Source organism: Planococcus citri, chromosome 2, assembly GCF_950023065.1.
Source record: "Planococcus citri chromosome 2, ihPlaCitr1.1, whole genome shotgun sequence".
In the NCBI taxonomy this organism is placed as follows: Eukaryota; Metazoa; Arthropoda; class Insecta; order Hemiptera; family Pseudococcidae; genus Planococcus; species Planococcus citri.
This window is the reverse complement of record NC_088678.1, coordinates 7,950,675-7,971,874: the sequence shown is the minus strand read 5'-3', so window position 1 is coordinate 7,971,874 and position 21,200 is coordinate 7,950,675. Positions and strand designations below refer to the sequence as shown.

At 33.9% G+C, this 21,200-nt stretch overlaps 1 protein-coding gene across 1 annotated transcript; it reads left to right on the top strand.

Moving 5' to 3' along the window:
* Positions 1–5,626: 5,626 nt before the first annotated feature.
* On the top strand, positions 5,627–9,883 carry LOC135834451 (serine protease snake-like). The gene is made up of 7 exons (XM_065348331.1): positions 5,627–5,916; positions 8,058–8,264; positions 8,414–8,571; positions 8,709–8,818; positions 8,901–9,166; positions 9,241–9,401; positions 9,488–9,883. Exons 1-7 carry the CDS (start codon positions 5,829–5,831, stop codon positions 9,656–9,658), a joined length of 1,161 nt encoding a protein of 386 aa, XP_065204403.1. The 5' UTR covers positions 5,627–5,828; the 3' UTR covers positions 9,659–9,883.
* Positions 9,884–21,200: the final 11,317 nt, after the last annotated feature.

Below are 21,200 nucleotides of genomic sequence, written 5' to 3'. Positions count from 1 at the left end.
ACTATTGGTTTCGCTTTGAGAAATGAAATTTCATTGTAACTGAATGTTCTCTTAAGCTATCCAACCGTTTTTTGTACCTATTGGACACCATTTGAGAATCATTAAGGCGGAGGGTATAGATTTATTTTCATTCAATTCGGATGGGTAATTGCTGAGTAATTGCAATTTTAGTTCATTATTTTAATGCATAAATTCCTAAAAAATGGTAAAGGGGACTTGCAAAACACCTGCCGCTCATTGTACCCTGCTATACCCCTGTCCTATACCAACACCACCAGATGTGTTTCATGCACCCTGCTCTACCCCCAGTCTGCCCGCTGTGTATTTCAAGTGGGAGTTGTTTGGTGGGGTGTTTACCAAACAATACATATATTCTTTTAATGACCTAACCCTCCATGTGAACTCATGGCCGAGTGGTTAGGGCATGTAGGTAGGAATAGGATATGTAGGGTCCCAGGTTCAAATCCCCATGAGGTAGGTAGGTATAGGTGACGGATTTTTCGTTGGAAATATTGGATAGGTAAAGGCTGCGGAGTAAGTACATGATGATGGTGCAAAAAAAAAACGGATTTTGAACCCTGTAACCCCCTCATATTAAGTTATGAAATATGATGATATTATTTTGCTAAATGAATTTTAATTTCATTTATTCCAATACTTTTTACTACCTATAGTGCCATAAGTATAGTAAAAATTGCATTAAGATGAGTAATTTTTACTTTTTTATGATATAAAAATTACCTTAAAATGAGTAATTTTTACACAACTTGGTTTATGTAATTTTTATTATCACGCTTTAGTAAAAATTATTAAAACAAAATGATTTTTACTATTGGTATAGCAAAATTTATTAAAATGATACCTAATTTGTACTATAAGATTACAGTAAAAATTATTATTGTAACTGAACAGTTGGAAATACTGAGTTTTAAAACAAATTTTATCATACTTATATTAGTTATGTATTTTTGAATGGGATCCAGTTATTGTGCTAAATATGTAGTTGAAATTTTTTGTAAAAATTACTCATATTTTTTTCGTGTAATTTAGAGGCAATGCGAATTCTTAACATATTTTATATGATTTAATAATTTTAAAATCAAAGTCAAATTCTGAAAATTGGTTTGAAATTTTATAAATTTGGAGACAATGGGAATTCTAAAAAAATATGAAAATTTGTCATTTAGAGACACTGAGAATTCCAAAAATTGAGTAAACATTTTGCAATTTGTGGACAATATGAACTTGAAAATTGAATTTGAAATTTTGTAATTTGAAGACAATAAGAATTCTGAAAAATTATTCAAAATTTGGTCATTTAGAGGCAATGTGAATTCTAAAAATTGATTGGAAGTTTCCTAACTCAGCAGCAATGCAAAATTCTGAAAATTTATTGAAAACTTTATGAAATTGTAGCAATGGGGAATTTGGGAAATTAATTTAAAATTTTGTAAACTAGAAATTTCTTAACCCTTAAAGACCCAGGCTAATCCTGAGATGTTGTGTGAAAATGCTTTCAATTTCCTGAATTAGATCATCACAAGCATCACTTTAACCCACAGTTTGCCCCCCAGCCCCTTAAAGCCGTCTCGTAAAAGCCGTACCGATTTATTTAATTTTCCTTGAAAACCGAGAAAGCAAAAACCCCAATGAGGTCAATCATGGAACTGAATGATATAGTATCATTAGGTGTACTGAATGAGTGAAAGCATATCCACAAAGAACACCCCACCCCTTTTTGGGGGGCAAATTTTCAAAAAAGTTGGGATAAAAAAATTGGACCCATGCTCCATTTTTGGATAAACATATTGATGGTAGACCCTTCACAAAATGAAATCATGAAAGGTGTGAAAATGGTGGACCAGAGCGATTTTTTGAAAATTTGATTCGCTTTTCTCAATAAAAACCCGAAAAAACAGAGCATGAATACGCAAAGTACATAATATGGGAAATATTATCAAGTAGGCTTGAAATGACAGAAACAAGAATTTAAAGGAACACAGATGCTTTTAACAGCACATAAGTTCAGATAATCTACAATCCCCGAAAAATTTGTAAAACCGAGTATAGCTCACTCGTACCTAGTTATTTTTTTTTTGTTCGTTTTTTATTCCTTTAATAATGAAATTAGAATTACCTTTTCCTGATTTTAAAACGCTCTGTTTTGCATTTTCGTTCGTGAATTCTTGTTATTACACAACAATATTACTAAAATTGTATGGAAATTGATTTTTCCTGTAAAACAATGCCCATATCGTTAGGGAATATTTTTAATTTCTAGAGCATATTTTGACATTTTTCAGGGAATATTTAAGCGCATATTTTGGGTTTTTTAGAGAAAGAATATCCGAGCCCTGCTAATGACAAAATACAGCGATTCACGCAAATTTCAAAAATTTTCTCACAAAGGAAGAATTTTTGGTTTTTGGATATTTTTATTTTGAAAAAAAGCTGGTCAAAAAACCACTCTTAAGGTGTCCGCTCCAGAATCGGCTCAAATGCGAATAAATTCGTTAAACAGTTCGAGTATAACACACAACTCGATTTTTAGCTGCTCAACTTCATATTCACGCCTTCTGGAGTAAATTGAAAATTCTGGAGAAATTGAAAAATCGCGCTGGAGCCTCCAGAATAGCTGGAAATGGCGAAATTCGCCCTCGTGGGGTTAGTTCATGACTAAATACTGCGATTGGCGCAAATTTCAAAAATTTTCTCGCAAACGGGAAATTTTTGATATTTGTGTCATTCCGTAGGTAAAGGGCCCATTTGGTCGTTTTTATTTATCATGATAATGTGGTTTTTAGTGAAACAGTTGAAAAAATCGAAAATCGAGGTTTTGATGGATTTCGATGTAGAACATATCCGACTATCTCGTATCGAAGTATCAAGGCCGCAGGTGCGCTGCTTTTTAGCAGTAAATTCGCTTCCAAAAAAATACCCTACAAATCATACTGCACCTAGTTGCCAGTGGCAACATGTATACCATTCAAAAACACGTTTTACGTTGGTGCAGCGTTAGCCTGTGACACTGATAACGGATTGCGGAGCAGGAGATTTGGGTTTGAATCCCGCCGAGGGAAGAAATTTTTTGAAAATTTTTTTTCATGATTTTTATTTTTACAAGTTGAATTTTGACAGAAAATGTAATTTAATCATTTTTTTTCTGCTTTTGAACTGAGCAATGAATTTTTATGCAAAATTTAAATTTATTAATCATTGTTTTTCAGGCTTAAAATACTCATAAACATGAAAATATTGAGTAAAAAAAATCGCTATTGCAGGTGGGTAGTAATATTTGACATCAGAAACAATAATCTTCAATTTTAGGTATGAAGGTTTTCGGATTACGTGAAATTTCAGCTTTTTTCAGGAAAAAAACTTTGAAGGCAATTTTCTCAAAAGTTGAGTTTTACAAATTTTTAGTTCTGGATTTTTTTTTGGAGTTTTTTTTTGCACTTTTTGGGCTTCTATCCAGCTCATATGATTGCTCCGGAGGTCTACTTTACCCCCCCCCCACCCCTAACTCAATATCGACCAAATTGGCCCTTTACCTGCGGAATGACACATTTGAATATTTTTACCTATTTTGAAAAAAAGCTGGTCAAAAAACCACTCTTGAAGTGTCCGCTCCGGAATCGGCTCAAATGTAGATAAATTCGTTAAACAGGTCGAGTATAACACACAACTCGATTTTTAGCTGCCCAACTTCATATTCACACCTTCTGGAGCAAATTCAAAATTCTGGAGAAATTGAAAAATAGCGCTGGAGGCTTCAGAATGGCTGGTAATGGCGAAATTCGGATTTTGGGGGGTTAATATCAGTTTTAGGACTTATTTTGAACATTTTTGCTGATCAAGTACGCACTTTTTTAAAAAAAGCATAAATCACCAAAATAGTCAATTTTGGATTTTCAAAAAATCGGAAAATGAACTTGGGCAGCTGAAAATTTGGATTCGGGGGTTTTAGAACATGCTCTTTCCAAAAATCGCGGTCTCGTCCAAATCGGAGGCGGACACCTCAAGAGGTTCCCTTGTAAGGTAGACTAACAGCTACATTAAAAAGACTAATGTGAAATTTTTTTTGGATTGCTTACACCTTATTGGAGACATTTGATTGCTTCAAAATAAATATAACAGGAATGTACCTAATTTGAAACAAAACACGAAATGGACGCTTGCAATAGAGCGAATTTCACTTAGAATCTTTGTCATTTTAAAATAAAACAAAAAATGATCCAAAAAAGTAAGCATAGAAAAAATTAAAATCAATAAAAAATTCAGATATTGAAAATCAATTTTGATTTTTCCAAAAAAATTCGTACATCATGTACGTAAAATGAGCAATTTCTAGGTACCTATCGATAGTCGAGAATCTGCAAACCTGTTCTGATTTGAATCATAAATTTTACCTACGTCATTGTTTTCAAATGTAGGTAGTCAAGTTTAAACGCAAGAGTTATAATTAAAAACCGATCATATGTATTTCCAGCTAACAGACTGAGATCGAGTTCTAAAAATACGATGATTTTATATGTATTGTCTTGATTTGTCAATGAATTTTGACATAAAGTGAAGCTTCAAGTAAGTGCTTTAAAATTGAAGTTTTTTTTTTAAAAAGAGGCAAAGATCATATCTTTTTTTTTCAGTACATGAAAAAGGTATTTTTTCAGAATTTTCAGTACCTATGGTAAAGTACCTTCAAAAATGCTAAAAAATTTGATTTTTCAAACAATTTGTCCCTCTTGAGGACCAATTTTGGTCGACATTTTTTTTTCTCTCACAGTCAAGACAATATGGATTAATTTGGTCAATTTTTTTATGGTTTGTAATTTCCATTGAAAAATATGAATCGTATAATTGATTCGGTGAGAACAGAAAAGGGCTAAGTCACATTTTCGCATTTTTCTGCAGGAATAACAAAAAACTGATTAATTCGAAAATCAAAAAAATTTTGGTAAACATGCTTAAGGTCATTGAAAGAGAACTCCAAGACACAATTTTAGCACAGTTTTGAAAAAAAAATATTCACGTGCGCCGACGCTGTAGCTGCCTAAACAAATGGGACTTGGACCCTTTCTGCACTCAATCGCCACAATATCCGCTCGAATTTTTTTTTTTTGAAGGTACCCAACAATAATTCATCATAATTTTTCAAATCTGGGAAAAGGACAATTTCGCCCATCTTCCCTGGCAAAATACCCTTAATCTAGTGATTAAATTGGAAATCACACTTTAGTAGGTACATCAGTATACGAAAAGTTCTCAAAAAACGAAAAAAAAAACAAATGAAAAAAATGAACGTTGGTTGGCAAGTTCAAAATTTGAACGTGTTTTTAGATTTTCTACTTAGGTCAATGAAATGATTCTCAGAACCGGAGCTGCAGGAGAGTTGAAACACATAATTTAGCTCATCAATGGCTGGTTAAAAATTCATCATGAGTACCTACCTATCAAATCCAAATTACCTAATATTTTTCTAGAAATTTTGTATAATAAAAATTCTAGGTAGGTAATTAGGTATAATACGTACATTGATCCATCGCATCGTGAGAGTCACTCGTAACCACGTGTAATTAAATGCACGAGTTCTCCCACCACACGAAGCAATTCCAGCCAGTACATATATTTACCTCAGCTTACACTTGGCTTAGATAACAAATTCGCGTTCGGTCGTACTACATCTTGACACTGTACCTATAATCTATTCGAATTTGGCTAAAATATTTGAAATCTGTGACACTTTTTAATTAAGGCAGGCTTACATACGTAATATTCCTAAATTGATTTCGGGAGTTGTTAACGAGTTTTTACAAGTACATATAATAATAATGTGGCGAATGTCAATGTGCTGTGATTCAATTATTTCCATTTTTCTTGTTTTGCTGTCGGGACATCTTTGCAATAGTCAAACGAGAAGTAAGCATACATCGACTTTTTATGATAACTGAACTTATTTCATCACATAATTAATGAATAATAGCTAGAGATGCAATACGTAGTTGGAGATTCAGGAAAGCGTGATTTTCATTTTGATTTTTTTACCATACCTACTTTTCCTTTGCATAAATAAATGCTATCTTTTCCAAAAAAAAAAAAAAAAATAATAATAATAAATTGAAAATAAAATTGAAAAGTGAAAATAAAACCAGAAAATCTGAACATTAAATTGGAAATAGAATAAAAGGAAAACTCAGAAAAAGATTTTTTTATCGTGTTTCTCATTTTATCAAAAGATACTTCCTATCTTTTTCCAAAAAAAAAACAACAACAAAAAAACAACAAACCCTGAAAATAAGGGCGCTAAAATGATGGAAAACTGAAAAAAAATCAAAATTTCTGGAAATGAAATCAAGAAAACATGAAAGTGAAATCGAAAACTGAAAATTAAATTGAAATTCCTAACATTAAATTGAAAACAGATTGAAAAGAAAACTCTGAAAGTGAAATATGAAAATAAAAATGCACCAATTGACCATGTTTTTCGTTCTTATCAAAAATGTCACATTTTCGAAAAAAAAAAAAAAACTGAACAACTCCTCTGAAAAATAAAACCAAATAACTCTGAAAATGAGACCAGTAAAATGATATTAAAATTCCAAAACATTAAATTGAAAACAGAATTTAAAAAATCTGAATATGTATATAAAATGTGAAAATAAAAAAGGACCAAAACTGATAAAATAAAATTGAAAACTGAAAATGACATTAAATTCTGAGGATAAAACCGAAAACTGATGACAAAAAAATTCAAATAAAAAAATTCTGAACATCAAGTAGGTAAATCAGTAAATTGAATAAAATGCAAAACTAAAAATCAAATTGAAAAATGCAATTATCTCAGAAATAATTGTCAAGATAAAGACTAAAAAGTATAAAAAACCTAAAAGATAGTGTACTTATTCCGAAAATAAAATCAAAAGAAATCTGAAAATGCAGTGAAAAATTGAAACGAACTATGCAAAAAAAAATCAAAAACTAGAAATAAAATCAAAAATTATAAAAATTAAATGAAAAACAGAAAATGAAATCGAAAATCTCAAAAATGAACTCAAAAACTGTGAAAGAGAAACATAAACTTCTAAGAATATAATAAAAATACCTCCCAAAATGAAATCAAAAACTCGAAATAAAATCAAAACCTGAAAATGAAATGAAAAACTGAAAACCAAAAATCTCAGAAAATAAAACAAAAACTGGAAATGAAATTAATTTTAAATCGAATAAAAAAACCGTAAATGAAGTCGAGAACTTTGAAAATTAAATTTGAAATCAAAAGTGAGTAAAATCCAAAACTACGAAAAAAAAACATTAAAATCTAATAATAAACTCGAAGTATTATCTCAAAAAATAAACAAAATACTCAAAATAAACTCAAAATCTGAAACGGAAAAGAAAAATTGAAAAACAAAAACACCTCGGAAAATAAAATTTGAAAATTCTAAAAAAAAAATCAAACGAGCCAAAAACTGAAAAAAAAAAATTGAAAACTTCCAAAAACTGAGAGTAAAATTTAATACATTGAAAGAGAAGCATAAGGCTCTGAAAACAAAATGAAAAATTAAGCGTCGAATGGAAAACTCCATAAAGTGAAATATGAAACTCTGAAAATAAATGAAAGCACAATATCTCTGAAGATGAAGCTAAAAAACTCAAAATTAAATCAAAAACTGCAGAAAAGCAACTTGAAAACCGAAATTTAGTTTAAAAACACTGAAAATTTAATGAAAAACTAAAAAAAAGATGTCAAAACCTTTGGTGAAATTTTGAAAACTAAGTCTAGATCAAAATTGAAAACTTTAAAACTGAATCAAAATGCTCTGAAAATAAACCTGTGAGTTCTGTTGAATATAAAATAAAAAATTAAAAGCAACATCGAATACTCTTGAAGCAAAAATGTAAAACTCCAATCGATTGAAAAACTCTGAAAAAATGTTGCTCAAAAATTAAATAGGTACCTAAGAAACATAAAATTTAAAACTGAAAAAAAAAAATGAAACCAGAAATAAAATCAAAAACTAGAAACCAAACTAAAAATTCTAAAAATAATAAAATTTCAGATAGGCCTATCACAATTCACAACTGTACCCAATCAGGACAGCTTTGCGTAGTGCATTCAGAATGTTCAAATTCAAGATCACTTATAATCAGTGGACGAGCTAAACTATGTGGTTTCCAAGACGAAGTTAATAAAAAAGGCTCAAAAATATGCTGCAATTCGACAAATATCATCAAGACCAGGAATTCCACAGCAGTAGCTTTGCAAAGTCAGTACCCACATGAAAATGGTTCACTCTAAATACAAATAACTAAATTGTATTTTACAGATCTAATTTCCTAACAAATTCAACGCAAAAAAAAAGTAATTTACCCAATTCACCTTTGTGACCTATAATCAAAATGTTTCTATTTCAAGAATGCAAAGAGTATGGAAAATACCGTTTTGTGAAAAAATTGATGCAACCTGACTTACCTGGACAGGAAGACTACTATTTCGACGTACCAGACTGTGTGAATGTGCAGGAATTGGTTGTTGGAGGAATCCCAGCTCAACCCAAAGAATATCCTCACATGGTAAGAACGTAAATTATAACTTTGTAATTTAAATGTACCTACGTACATCCAGTTTTCAATACTGGCTCCACATGTGATCAAAAGTTTTAATACAAATCACAATATTGAGATGAAGTGTATGGATTTTGTGAACACAGGCTCTCATAGGATACGGATCAGACCTCAAAACCGTTACGTGGAATTGCGGTGGCAGTCTAATCAGCGAAAATTTCATCATGAGTGCTGCACATTGTGTCAAAACACAGCTGTAATGAATTAAAATTCTCAAATCAGTAAATTTTTGGTCAAGAAAATCTGCAAAACGAATAACTCAAAAATTTCTATTTTAGGGGTCCACCACGATGGGTGTTACTCGGAGAATTGGACATATCTTCAACTACAGAAGACGCCAAGCCAAAAATTTACAGCATAGTCAAAGTTCACAACCACCCGCAATACAATTCGAAATCACTCTACTACGATATTTCGCTTTTCCAGCTCAACACCACTGTCGAACTTGGCCCTTATGTAAGGCCTGCTTGCCTATACACCGCAAGCACTGATTCACTCATCAAGTTTAGAGCAAGCATTACTGGCTGGGGAAGAACTGGCGCAGGTAGAAAATATCTTGATGCATTATTCGTCTCATCTTACTCAGCAGTATACTAACATTAGATTTTTATTTCATAGCCGAAAGGTCTAGCAACAGCTTACAGAAAGCAACTATAGGCATAGTCGATCATCAAAATTGTACAACCTCATTTGAAGCCAGACCTACGTTAGAGCGTGGTTACGATTCAAAATCCATGATTTGTGCTGGAGACATAGACAAGGGCATAGATACGTGTCCGGTAATAATTGAATCGTAATTACGAGAAATATTTCGCGAGAGGACATTACAATAATTTTATAATTTTTGATATTTGTTTATAAACAGGGTGATTCGGGAGGTCCGCTGCAAATCCTGATACCAAATGAAACTTGCATGTGGAATATCATAGGGGTGACATCGTTTGGCCCCAGTATTTGTGGAAATAATGAAGATTCAGGAGTTTATACCAAAGTGCCGTACTATCTGGATTGGATCCAGAGTATAGTTTGGCCTTGATAGTGGTCAATTTATAAGTGATTTTCAATGAGACTACAGATACCTGGGCAATCTAACTATGTACATTTATGGAGAAAGTTTTGAGAATCGAACAAAATATATACTTATAGGTATGCTGGAAAACTGCATGTACAAAAGAGATGACTATTCGTAGGTACAGGGAAGTTTTGTAATTGAATACTGTGATAAGTTTTATAGGAAATACACGTACTTAAGCTTTTTTAATTTTTTTCAGTAATTATTCATTCAAAAGGTCATCGCATGAAATTTGCTCGTACTTTTCATTTGTTTCTGTTTTGTGTGCAATAGATTTATGGATGGGAGCAAAACACTATTTTATTTTTTCAGAAATGATCCTACTTTGGTCATTCATAGCTTCTCCTACACTGTGCCAAAAATTCGCTTCCCAGACATTCGACCGAATCCCGTTTCCACAAATTTACAAAATTCCCCGAATCCCATTTTTCCAAATTACCCAAATCGCCGAATTCACAAAATTTGATGAAAAATTAATTGAATCTGATCAAAGTTCTCGAGGTACTCGCGGTCAATTTTTTATCTTCCCGGCTTATTTTGAAATGAGAGGAACGAGGGGAGAAGAGATTCAAACAAATTTACGTGTTGATGTCAGAATATAAAAAAGTCCAAAAAGTTCAAAAATCGCAACCAACCCTCTTTCTTTTGTCATTAATTTAAGAGGTAAAAAAATCACAGAAAATTTGAAACATTTAATCAAAATTTTTCTAGCTCACCAGGTGTAGTGCGAGAAAAAGTAAACTTTTATTTCCTCTAAGGGGGAAGAAAAGTAACTTCTTTTAGAATTTAGAGCAGTGCACCTACCTAACAGACCGCGTACCTATCCGCTACGGCATGTATAGGGACGTTGTTAGGTAGGGATTCGTTAGCTATAATTATGGCTAACGACGCGATGGCTCTACGTGTCAAAATTCAGTCTATGTACTTCGCTTACGAGTGCAAGTACATAGCTCACAGGGTTACCTATCCGCTAGCTACGGAATAGGGAATCCGACCTTGTACCTACACCTTTTGGGTAGGTATGGAGTGAGGGTGCTCCTGTCTCTCGGATGCTTTCGTGCCCGGTACCGAGGGGTATAGGACTGGTAGGGTAGCGCTGGGATAATCCCATTCATTGTTAACTATTTTTGTTTGCTTTTTGTTCCTTATTTTTTGCCTTTTTGTTCCTTTGTTTTAACCCATATATTGTCTTGTTTTATTCCTGAAATATATGGGATTTACCAGTGCTGAAAAAGTGCTTACGTTTTTTTTATTTCACCGAAAAGCGAATGGCGAGGCGGTAATTCGCCAGACATTCGCGAAGCTACTAGATAGCTAGGTCTTCCCTTGGGATTGTCTTTAGTCAACCTAAGGGTTGTTTTAAATGCGTGTGAGAGATGGTATATTAGGTCTGTTTAGGACAAAAGATTTAATTTATTTTTTCTTGCACGTCACAGGGAACCTCTTGAGGTGTCCATCTCCGATTTGAATGGGACCACGATTTTTGGAAAAAGCATGTTTTAAAACCCCCAAATCCAAATTTTCAGCTGCCCAAGTTCATTTTTCGATTTGTGGCGAATTTTTGAAAATCCAAAATTGACTATTTTGGTGATTTATGCTTTTTTTTTAGAAAAAGTACGTACTTGATCAGTAAAAATGTTCAAAATAAGTCCTAAAACTGATATTAACCCTCCAAATCCAAATTTCGCCATTTCCAGCCATTCTGGAGCCTCCAGCGCGATGTTTCAATTTCTCCAGAATTTTGAATTTGCTCCAGAAGGCGTGAATATGAAGTTGGGCAGCTAAAAATCGAGTTGTGTGTTATACTCGACCTGTTTAACGAATTTATCCACATTTGAGCAGATTCTGGAGCGGACACCTCAAGAGTGGATCTGGAGAAATAGAAAAGTAGCGCTGGAGGCTCCGGAATGGCTGGAAATGGCGGAACTCGTCCTCGGGGGGTTTGATGCGAACTAAATACAAAGATTCGCGCAAATTTCAAACATTTCCTCACAAACGGTAAAATTTTGATTTTTTTGGGATTTCTTATTATGAAAAAAGCTGGTCAAAAACCCACTCTTGAGGTGTCTCCTCCAGAATCGGCTCAAATGTGAATAAATTCGTTAAACAGTTCGAGTATAACGCACAGCTCGATTTTTAGCTGCCCAATATCATATTCACGCCCTCTGGAGCAAATTGAAGATTCTGGAGAAATTGAAAAATCGCGCTGGAGAGCCTCCAGAATGGCTGGAAATGGCTAGATTCGCCCTCGTGGGGTTAGTTCATGACAAAATACTGCGATTCGCGCAAATTTTAGTTTTTGAATATTTTTTTTATTTTGAAAAAAAACTGGTCAAAAAACCACTCTTGGGGTGTCCGCTCCAGAATTGACTCAAATGTGGATAAATTCGTTAAACTGGTCGAGTATAACACACGACTCGATTTTTAGCTGCCCAACTTCATATTCACGCCTTCTGGAGCAAATTCAAAATTCTGGAGAAATTCAAAAATAGCGCTGGAGGCTCCAGAATGGCTGGAAATGGCGAAATTTGGATTTGGGGGGTTAATATCAGTTTTAAGACTTATTTTGAACATTTTTACTGATCAAGTACGTACTTTCTTTAAAAAAGCATAAATCACCAAAATAATCAATTTTGGATTTTCAAAAATTCGAAAAATGAACTTGGGCAGCTGAAAATTTGGATTTGGGGGTTTTAGAACACGCTCTTTCCAAAAATCGCGGCCCCGTTCAAATTGGAGGCGGACACCTCAAGTCAGGAAAGAAATGTTCAAGTTTTTGGATCAAGTAGGTAAGAACTCACCTGGAATTTTTAAATATCAGACAACCTTTTTTATACGAATTGAGAGAAAAATCATTCAGAGGATGAATCGGATTCGGGGAAATAGATTTCGAGGGGAATTGGAATTCGGGGGAATTAGATTCAAGGAAATGAGTGTTCGGAGAAATAACCGTTCGAGAAATTGTCCAGTCAGGATAACGGATCGATATGGGGAATTGTACCTACCAGAATCCAAAAATTCATTATTGGTTTCATTCAACTCAAATTAAACTACATAACTACCTTTTTATCATATGAAGTTGGTCGAAATCCGTAATAATATATAGATCATATTTGATCAATAATCAAGAATATCACGACCAAAAATTTTTTCCTGGGCAGAGGTCGATTCATTTGAGCATGTACTTTATTAGGTACACATCTAGCTCGGAGAGCAGATCTGCGTTTCGTGATACCTAATTATTAAAACTTGATATTAAGGTTACAATTGAGTTTAATTTGGAACGCACGTTTACGACTCAAATCATTACTTAATGGGATTTCCAATGTTAAACGTTCAAATGAATACTTGAAAAATTAATCGGAATACTCGGAGGAACTTGTACACTTAAACTCTGACCACACCTACTACCTCTTAGAACATATGGTTAGAAGGTACAAACGACTTCAGTTTATACTTACAGTTTTTGCTCAACGCATGAATTAACATAGAGCATATTTCATGCATTCACAAAGTAGACGTTTTTACAATAAAAATATATTACAGGGTATCGTTTAAAATTGAGACTTCGATAGTGTTGTTTTTTTGTTCAAGAATTTTTTACCATGTCAATGTGGCGAATGTCAGCAAATATAATTTTCTTCGTGTTGTTGTCTACTCATCTCTGCCAAGAAAGAAGTAAGCGAATATAAGGTTTTGGCTACATGCCTCCAATAATTTCAATCCTATTATATCTAATAAAATAAGATACAATAATTACGATTTCTATTGTAAATTAAACTATGGGTGTTATTTATCGAATAAGAAAACTTCAGCTAGCATCGAATTTTGGCCAGCATTTTCAACTTTATTTTTACCAGACAACAATAATAATTTCCAATTTCTAATCAAATTAAATTACTTATTCAGTATACAAATAAGAACTACTTTAAACTATAAATTATGTAGGTACCTAACCTACCTACAATGTAGGTACAAACTCTTTTCTATATTTTACAATAAATCTCACTTTAAAAATTGATTTATAATCTGCCATTTTTGATTCTACATAATCGAACATTTTGGAAATTAAAAATCAGTTTTTCCCTCAATGACAGACTTTTTGATCAAAATTCAAATCGATCATGATCAAAAGTCGATAAATCGAACCAAAAAAATCGATTCATTTGCGACTTTCGATTCAATACGAGTATAGTTAATCGATCACGTACGAAATAGAAAATAAATAGCCTCAAAAACCAACTTCTCGATCAAAAATCGATTAATCAAACTCCAAAAAATCGATTCGTCATTAACGATTTTCAATTTCATAAATGATCGATCACGTTTGAAAATTATAATCATTGTCTTTGTTAAACCAACAGAAACTTTTTCTGAGTACAAGTATGAATGTGCGTCTAACTTGGGATTTGAAGGGGCGAAGTAACAAATTCATCAAATGAAAAAGGTTTGTTTTCAATTTTGTAATGTACTTTCCTGTTATAACAGAAACACTTCCGCGTTTTCGCGACGATTGTCGAAAAGATGGATTGGTATGCGTAACTCATTTTGACTGTTTCAATGCAAGAGAGCTTATTAAAAATAGAACAGCGATACCATGCGGTTTTCGAGACGAAATTTTGCAAAAGGATGTAAAAATATGCTGTAATCCGTCGTATACTCCTAATGGTCCGACAAATTCATCTACAACGTCTCAGGTAACGTAGAAAATAAATCGTTATACGAGTATTACGAGTACTTACTCCAAGTTGTTAATACAATATATTTCATAAACCAAATCAATAATTGATGTATCAACCCTTTGAGACACGAGAAGAATCTGAAGGATGAAAATTGAAAAATTTCATTACTTATGGGAAAGGGTGTAACTTCGCTAAACAGATTTTTTTTAAAATGAAGTTTACTCAAAATTTCATTTGGAATTTTGAGGAAATACTCAAAATTGGCATTTTTTTCAATCCCAATTTCCAAAAATAATAAATTTTTGAAGTAGGGGTACGAAAATTTTCCGAAAAATTTCTCATTGCAAAAACAACACAAAAATTAGAACATTTTGAATAATTACGTCAACAATATTTTTGAAGCCAAAATCCAAAATTTTGATAAAAAAATAAAAAATGATATTCTGCATAAGTTTTGACAATTTACAAAATTATTGTGGAAGTGACGTAATTTTAAAATCAAAACAGTCTTTTGTCAAAAATAAAGAAATTGACGGAGGAATTTTTATTTTAAAAAAAAAATCATTTTGGAAATTGAGTTTCAAGGTCGTTTCATGGTTCATTATGAAAAACACCATTCTTTGTGAAACGTTTCAAGATCATCGAAAAATTAACCTTACATATTTTTGACACATGAGAAACGATTTTGAAATAGGTAAGTACGTAATTTTAAAGAGAATAACAAAAAAAATACAGAAAATATTCAAGACCTGCGAGTAAAAATTTAAAACTAATACATAATTAAACTCGTAGAATTGAGTCATGAAAATAGACGATATGCCCAATCAACACAAGCACAGAAAAACATGAAATTTTCTTTCTTAAGCTTTGTGAATACTGCAACATTTTTATTTTATACTTACTACTTTTATGGCACGAGTAGAAAATTTCCTACCTGTCTACCACATCTGCAACTCCGAAACATACGCCAAATCCCAAGAATTCCACAGCTGTAGCTTTACAAAGTAAGCAATCTCACACTCGAAACCTTTATTTTCAAATTCAACGTGAAAAATTCGCTCACTATTCGAAGATTTTCCTTTCATCAGCTAATCTGCAGCGATTGTTTTTAAAATGTTAGATCGTGGCTGTACTATACTGTACTAGCCACGCCCTATGTATTCCCAGATGATCGACTGTATACCTACGAGTATACGTACGCGGCTGGCTGGCTAGCTATGTAAAACCAGTTGTAGTATTGTGTTGCGTGCGTATAGAAGTTGGCTATATGTACGTGTGTATAGACGCGATGTTTTTAATTCAAATAAAGGCTTTAAGCCCCGATGGTGTTTTTATTTAATAATATTACGATTCGCGAGTAAATACGATTTGAGTTATTCCAACATGGTGGAGGCAGCCGGAGTATCCCCCCCGGAACGAATATTCGAATATTCATAGAAGAGATAAGATGCTGAGGAAACAAAAAAAGCAGACACTTACGAAGATAGAAATTGGCGATTCGGAGATTGGTACATTGGACAATTGACATATGGGTATGATCGTTTCATTTCATAATTACTGTTTTGTTGTGTACATGATGGGTATGATTATTTCGATTCATTTACTTATTGCATGATTAATCATTACGAATTACGAATTACGAATTACGAATTATGATATATGATACCTATTAGAAGTCTTTAAAGTTGCGCAACTTAGGCAGGTACATACGAGTAGAATATTTTAGAATATTTTGGATTATGTTACATGTGAATTAAATACTCGTAGATACGTAATCTATAGATAATATATACATGTGCATGTGTGTAGATAGATACCTATCCACGTAAGGTGCACATTCGTGGATATGATAGGTACCTACCTACCTTAGGTGCGTTTATATGGCCATATTGGTGTGTTAGTATGTGGTACGTAAATGTGTGCATGTTATACACATTGATAGAGCAGCGTAAGGTATTCAACCCTAGCTGTAGGCACCAAGATGCGTTACGAAGGGGAACCCCCATGGACATACCCGCGGATGATATTTAAAAACGTTAACGATATGGTGTGGTGGCGGCATGCGGCCTTGGTGCAGCCGTAGACAAAGTTACTACCTGTGATAGGTACAGGGTTTTAGTTACTTTTGTCAACGTTATCTTTTATTAGATAAACTTGCCGGTTAGATGCGATGGCCAGTAGGTACGAGAGGTACATTGGTGAGATGGCGAGACGCGGCCTTTTATTTTTAACAGCGTTGTTTGTACCTGGTGTGGACACAGCCCTTGATAGTGTCGAGTATGTAAATACGAGTACCTACGAGATGCGATGCGCGCAGTCGTCTTTACGACTTTAATTTTTGTTTGGCCGTATGAGACGCGAAGGATAATTGTGAGATGTGAGATGCGGGCACATGTGCAGGTGCGTTGACTTTTACTGTCTTGATTTTTACTGCCTAATGAGCAGTTCGCATCATGGGAAAGGTGCGTTGATTTTTACTGCCTTTAGTTAATGAGCAGTACGCATCGTGAGAACGGAAATTGATTTTATAAAATCCTATTATTCTAGAATAAATGTAACGATGCAGTGAATATTGTATATTTGTTGTGAGATGCGAGACTTGGTACCAAGCCATAAATATGTCGATTTTTGACAATTATTTGAAATGAAAAATAAAAATATCGTCTAGTTTTAGAGATGATAAAAAGGGGTGGAAAGAAACTTGCAGCTGCAACCTCTGCAAGGTACCAGCACAGAGTTGAGATGCGTAAACGATTTTTATATTGTGCTACCTGGTGAAGGTGATAACTTGTATTGTGCTCTAGTGCTCTTGTGCTCTCGTGGTATAGAAAAGACGTACGTACGCATTTCTCGAAGTATTCTTATCAACTGTTGGGTGAGTCGATATTGATTATTTAGACTTTGAATATTTTGATGTGTCTTTGAATTTTTAATATGTGCATGTCTTTGAATTTCGGATTTGTGATGATGAATTTACTGGAGCAAATTTTGAGTGTAGATTGCTATGAATTTACTGAACTAGAACATAAGAGTCTAGTTTGATATCGTGTCTTGAGATGTGTAGATTGCTATGAATTCACTGAACTAGAACATAAGAGTCTAGTTTTATATTGTGTCTTGAGCTGATAAATTTAGTTTGCGAGTTCGTGTAATTAGGATTTTTGAATTTTGGTTTTTGATAGATGGCTGTTTGGTTCAGACATATGAGCGTACCATGTACCTACCTACAGTCTGAAATCATTGGTTATCGAATTTGAGTAGGTTCTATGTATTCACTCATACCTTGATGGTCAATTTACGAGTGACCTTAAATGTGATTTCTAAATTTGAATAATCCGAGAAAAATATCGAATAATTTGACATATGAGCAAATTTGAGAAACAGTTGAATAGTTTGAGCACATTACTTACGTATGGCTGACGTGTATGAGTGTTCCGTATACTGAGGCTGAGTTGAGAATACGTGTAGCTGATGTTTATGAGTGTTCCATATACAAAAGCTGAGGTTAGAAATTTGAAATTTTGAACCTGAATAAATTGAATAAATTGATTCGTCGAATATTTCAGATATGTTGAGATCTGGTAGAGGTCGTAATCGAGGTCAGGACCAAGGTGAAGGTCGTGGTCAAGATGGAAGAGGTGGTTCAATACCTCCTCAAGATCAATCACAAGATCAATTACTTGACTTGGTTTCAAATTTGATACAGCAGAATAGCGAATTATTACAAAACATAAACCCCGGAGAAGCAGACGGTGAGCGTAGCGTTAATTTGAATATTAGAACGGATTATAAGCTTACTTCTCATGTAAGGTACGATGTGTGGTATGATAATTTTACGAGTGAGTTGTCCGCCTTGAATTTATTGGATATTGTTGAACCTACAACACCCCCTCCTAGAGTTTTCACTCAAGGTGAGACTCAACGGAGAAAGGCAAAAGTGAGACACATTTTGATCAATCAGATTGACGAAACTTATCACAATAAAATAATCAGCATTCGAGATCCCTATGAGGCTCTCCTCAAAATTCGTGAATTTAGAATCGCAGAAATTAACACTACTTCATCAACCCTACTTAAGCAGCTCGAAGATGTTAGGTTTAACAAACGTAAAGAGTCTGTAGCTATTTTTGCAGCTCGGTTTGAGGCAGCTGTTGAAAAGTATGAAATGTTAAGTAGCCCTCTCGATATTTCTGCAAAATGTAATCGATTCATCATAGCTGTGCGTGAGGAATTCGATCAATTTGAGCTTACTGCTGAAAACCGTTTTCTGACTAAAAATTATGAGGAACTCTACAAGTTAGCTTTGTGGTTCGAAGCAAATGAAAAGGATAAAGGAACCTGGAAATCAAATGTTTCAGGTGAACAGGGTGCGTTTGTGTTTCATGGTCGCAATCGTGGTGGTCGTGGATACCATTCTGGTGGTCAAAATTTTAATTCTGATTGGCAAGGTCGTGGGCGTAGTTCTTGGCAAGGTCGAGGTCAACAATCTGGACGAGGAGGACGTGGACGTGGATTTGGACGTTTTCAAAGAAATGAACCTAGAAATGAGCCTAGGACTTTCTTTAATGATCCAAAGCAACATTGCTATAATTGTGGCGCGAACAGACACAAATCTCACGAGTGTCCTATCGACCCTAATAGTGGTATAAAATTTTGCTATAAGTGTAAAAGGTATGCAACGCATATTTCATCGTCCTGTAAAGGAATGTCCTCTGATTCGAATAATCCGCCAAGAACAGGTATGAAAAGAAAATTCAAGCGGTCTCAGGAGAAGGGGGAGACTGCTATAACTAAAAAGAAATAAATTTTTGCAGATAGAGTAAACGACCGAAATGAAGCGGGTGTGGCAGAAAATAATATAGGTGGTGCGTTTCTGCAGCTTCAACGTAAAAGTAAGTTGTTGATCTCATTTATCGCAGAAAGTGGTGCTTGCGAACATTTAATTAAAGATAGAGATGCGTTGATTAATATTAGGAAGCCAAACAATAGGCTGTCCTTAATAGGTGCGAGTAATGATAGCAATTTGGTCATTACTACATGTGGTGATGTATTGGTGTGTGATAAGAAAAACAAAGTATCTGTACTTAGCAATGTGCTATATTCAGATAAAGGAAGTGAAAATTTACTATCCTTGAGAAAATTTACTGATTTGGGTTATTCAGTTTTACTGAATTCAGAAGTGGTGCGTATATTTGACCCTGAGACAAATGAAACTATAATCAATGGCGTATATCGGAATAATTTATGGTTCGTCGAATTTGAATTGTGTGATGAGAAGCAAATCTTGGAATTTTGCAATGAGACAAAGTTTATAATGAGTGGTGTGTGCACTAGAAAGAGAAATTATGATCATAACGATGAACCTGATGTGATACAAAAGAAAATGGTCAGACTAGTTGATAACGAGACACCTGAGGTCTTGAAAAAGTCAGAAGGTTTCAAAGTTCATGAAAATTTAGGTCATATTTCTCGAACCTATTTAAAGAAAATGGCAACTGTTCATGAGAAACTTGAGAATATTAATTTTGATGATTCTATTCTGGATTGTGAGGTGTGTATTGCTAGCAAAATGGCTCGTTTACCTTTTAAGAATAATAGGAGAGTAGCCTTGAAACCGTTAGAAATTGTAAACTCAGATATTATGGGACCAATTAGGCCAGTGAGCTTCCCAGAGAGAAAATGTTATATTGTTTCATTCGTTGATGAGTATTCAAGGTACACCTATACTTATTGTATGAAATCTAGAGATGAGGTTGTTGGCTATTTTGAGAAATTTTTGGTGAGTGCTCGAAATAAATTAGGTCATGATGCGAAAATTTGTTATTTGAGATGTGATGGTGCTAGAGAGTATACTTTAGGTGAAATATTGAAGGTCAAAGATAGGGAGAAATTTGAGATTGATGTGTCACCTCCCTATACTCAACAATTGAATGGAAAGTCAGAGAGATGGAATCGTAAACTTCAAAATACGGTGAGATGCTTTATGCTCGATTCAGGTTTTCCTGCAAACCTGTGGCCTTTGGCTGTAGAAGCAGCTACTTATGTATTGAATAGAACTTGTCATAAAGGCATAAATTTTGAGATTCCATTGTCTAAGTTTGATCCTAGAGATACAAATGAGATAAATCATTTGGCACGTTTTGGATGTTTGGCTTATAGAAAGGTTTTGAAAAGAAGTGATCTGAGAAAATTTGATTCTCGTACTTATGTTCAGAAAGAGTCTCCTGTAGAGAACTTGAAAAGGTATTTTCTGATTGGTTATGAATCGAATTGCTATAAGTTGCTAGACATTCAAACAGGTGAGATTGTCAAGACTCGTGATGTGAGACTTAATAGAGGTGTTGTCTATAAAGATGTGAGTAAAATTTTGAAAATGAATGCTATTCCTTTGCCTGATGATGAGTTGAATTATTATGAATGGTTTTCTGATGAGATTTCTGAATTAGAGGCGTTGAAAAGGACTAGTTTGAATAAGCCGTTCACGAGACTAGATGCGAAAAATATACTTTCTGAGAAGGAAGAAATTAAGTCTGATATTCATCAGAAGTTGATTGCATTGGCCTTACTTGAAGATCATGGAGATGTTCAGGCTGTAATGAATAAAGATCCAGTTTCTTATGCTGATGCAATTTCACGTGAAGATTGTGAGAAATGGCGTGAAGCAGTGAATGATGAGAATTTATCGATGAAGAATAATGATGTGTGGGACTTGATACAAAGAGAGGAAGTTGAACCTCATGAGAAAGTGATGTCTTACACTTGGGTATTTCGAAAGAAGATTAGCGTTACTGGAGAGGTGAGATATAGAGCAAGACTTGTCGTAC

Coding starts and splice junctions, on each gene's coding strand:
- LOC135834451 (XM_065348331.1), top strand. CDS start 5,829: ATGTGGCGAATGTCAATGTGCTGTGATTCAATTATTTCCATTTTTCTT. Junction 9,167..9,240: donor CTGGGGAAGAACTGGCGCAG/GTAGAAAATATC, acceptor TTTATTTCATAG/CCGAAAGGTCTAGCAACAGC. Junction 9,402..9,487: donor AGGGCATAGATACGTGTCCG/GTAATAATTGAA, acceptor GTTTATAAACAG/GGTGATTCGGGAGGTCCGCT.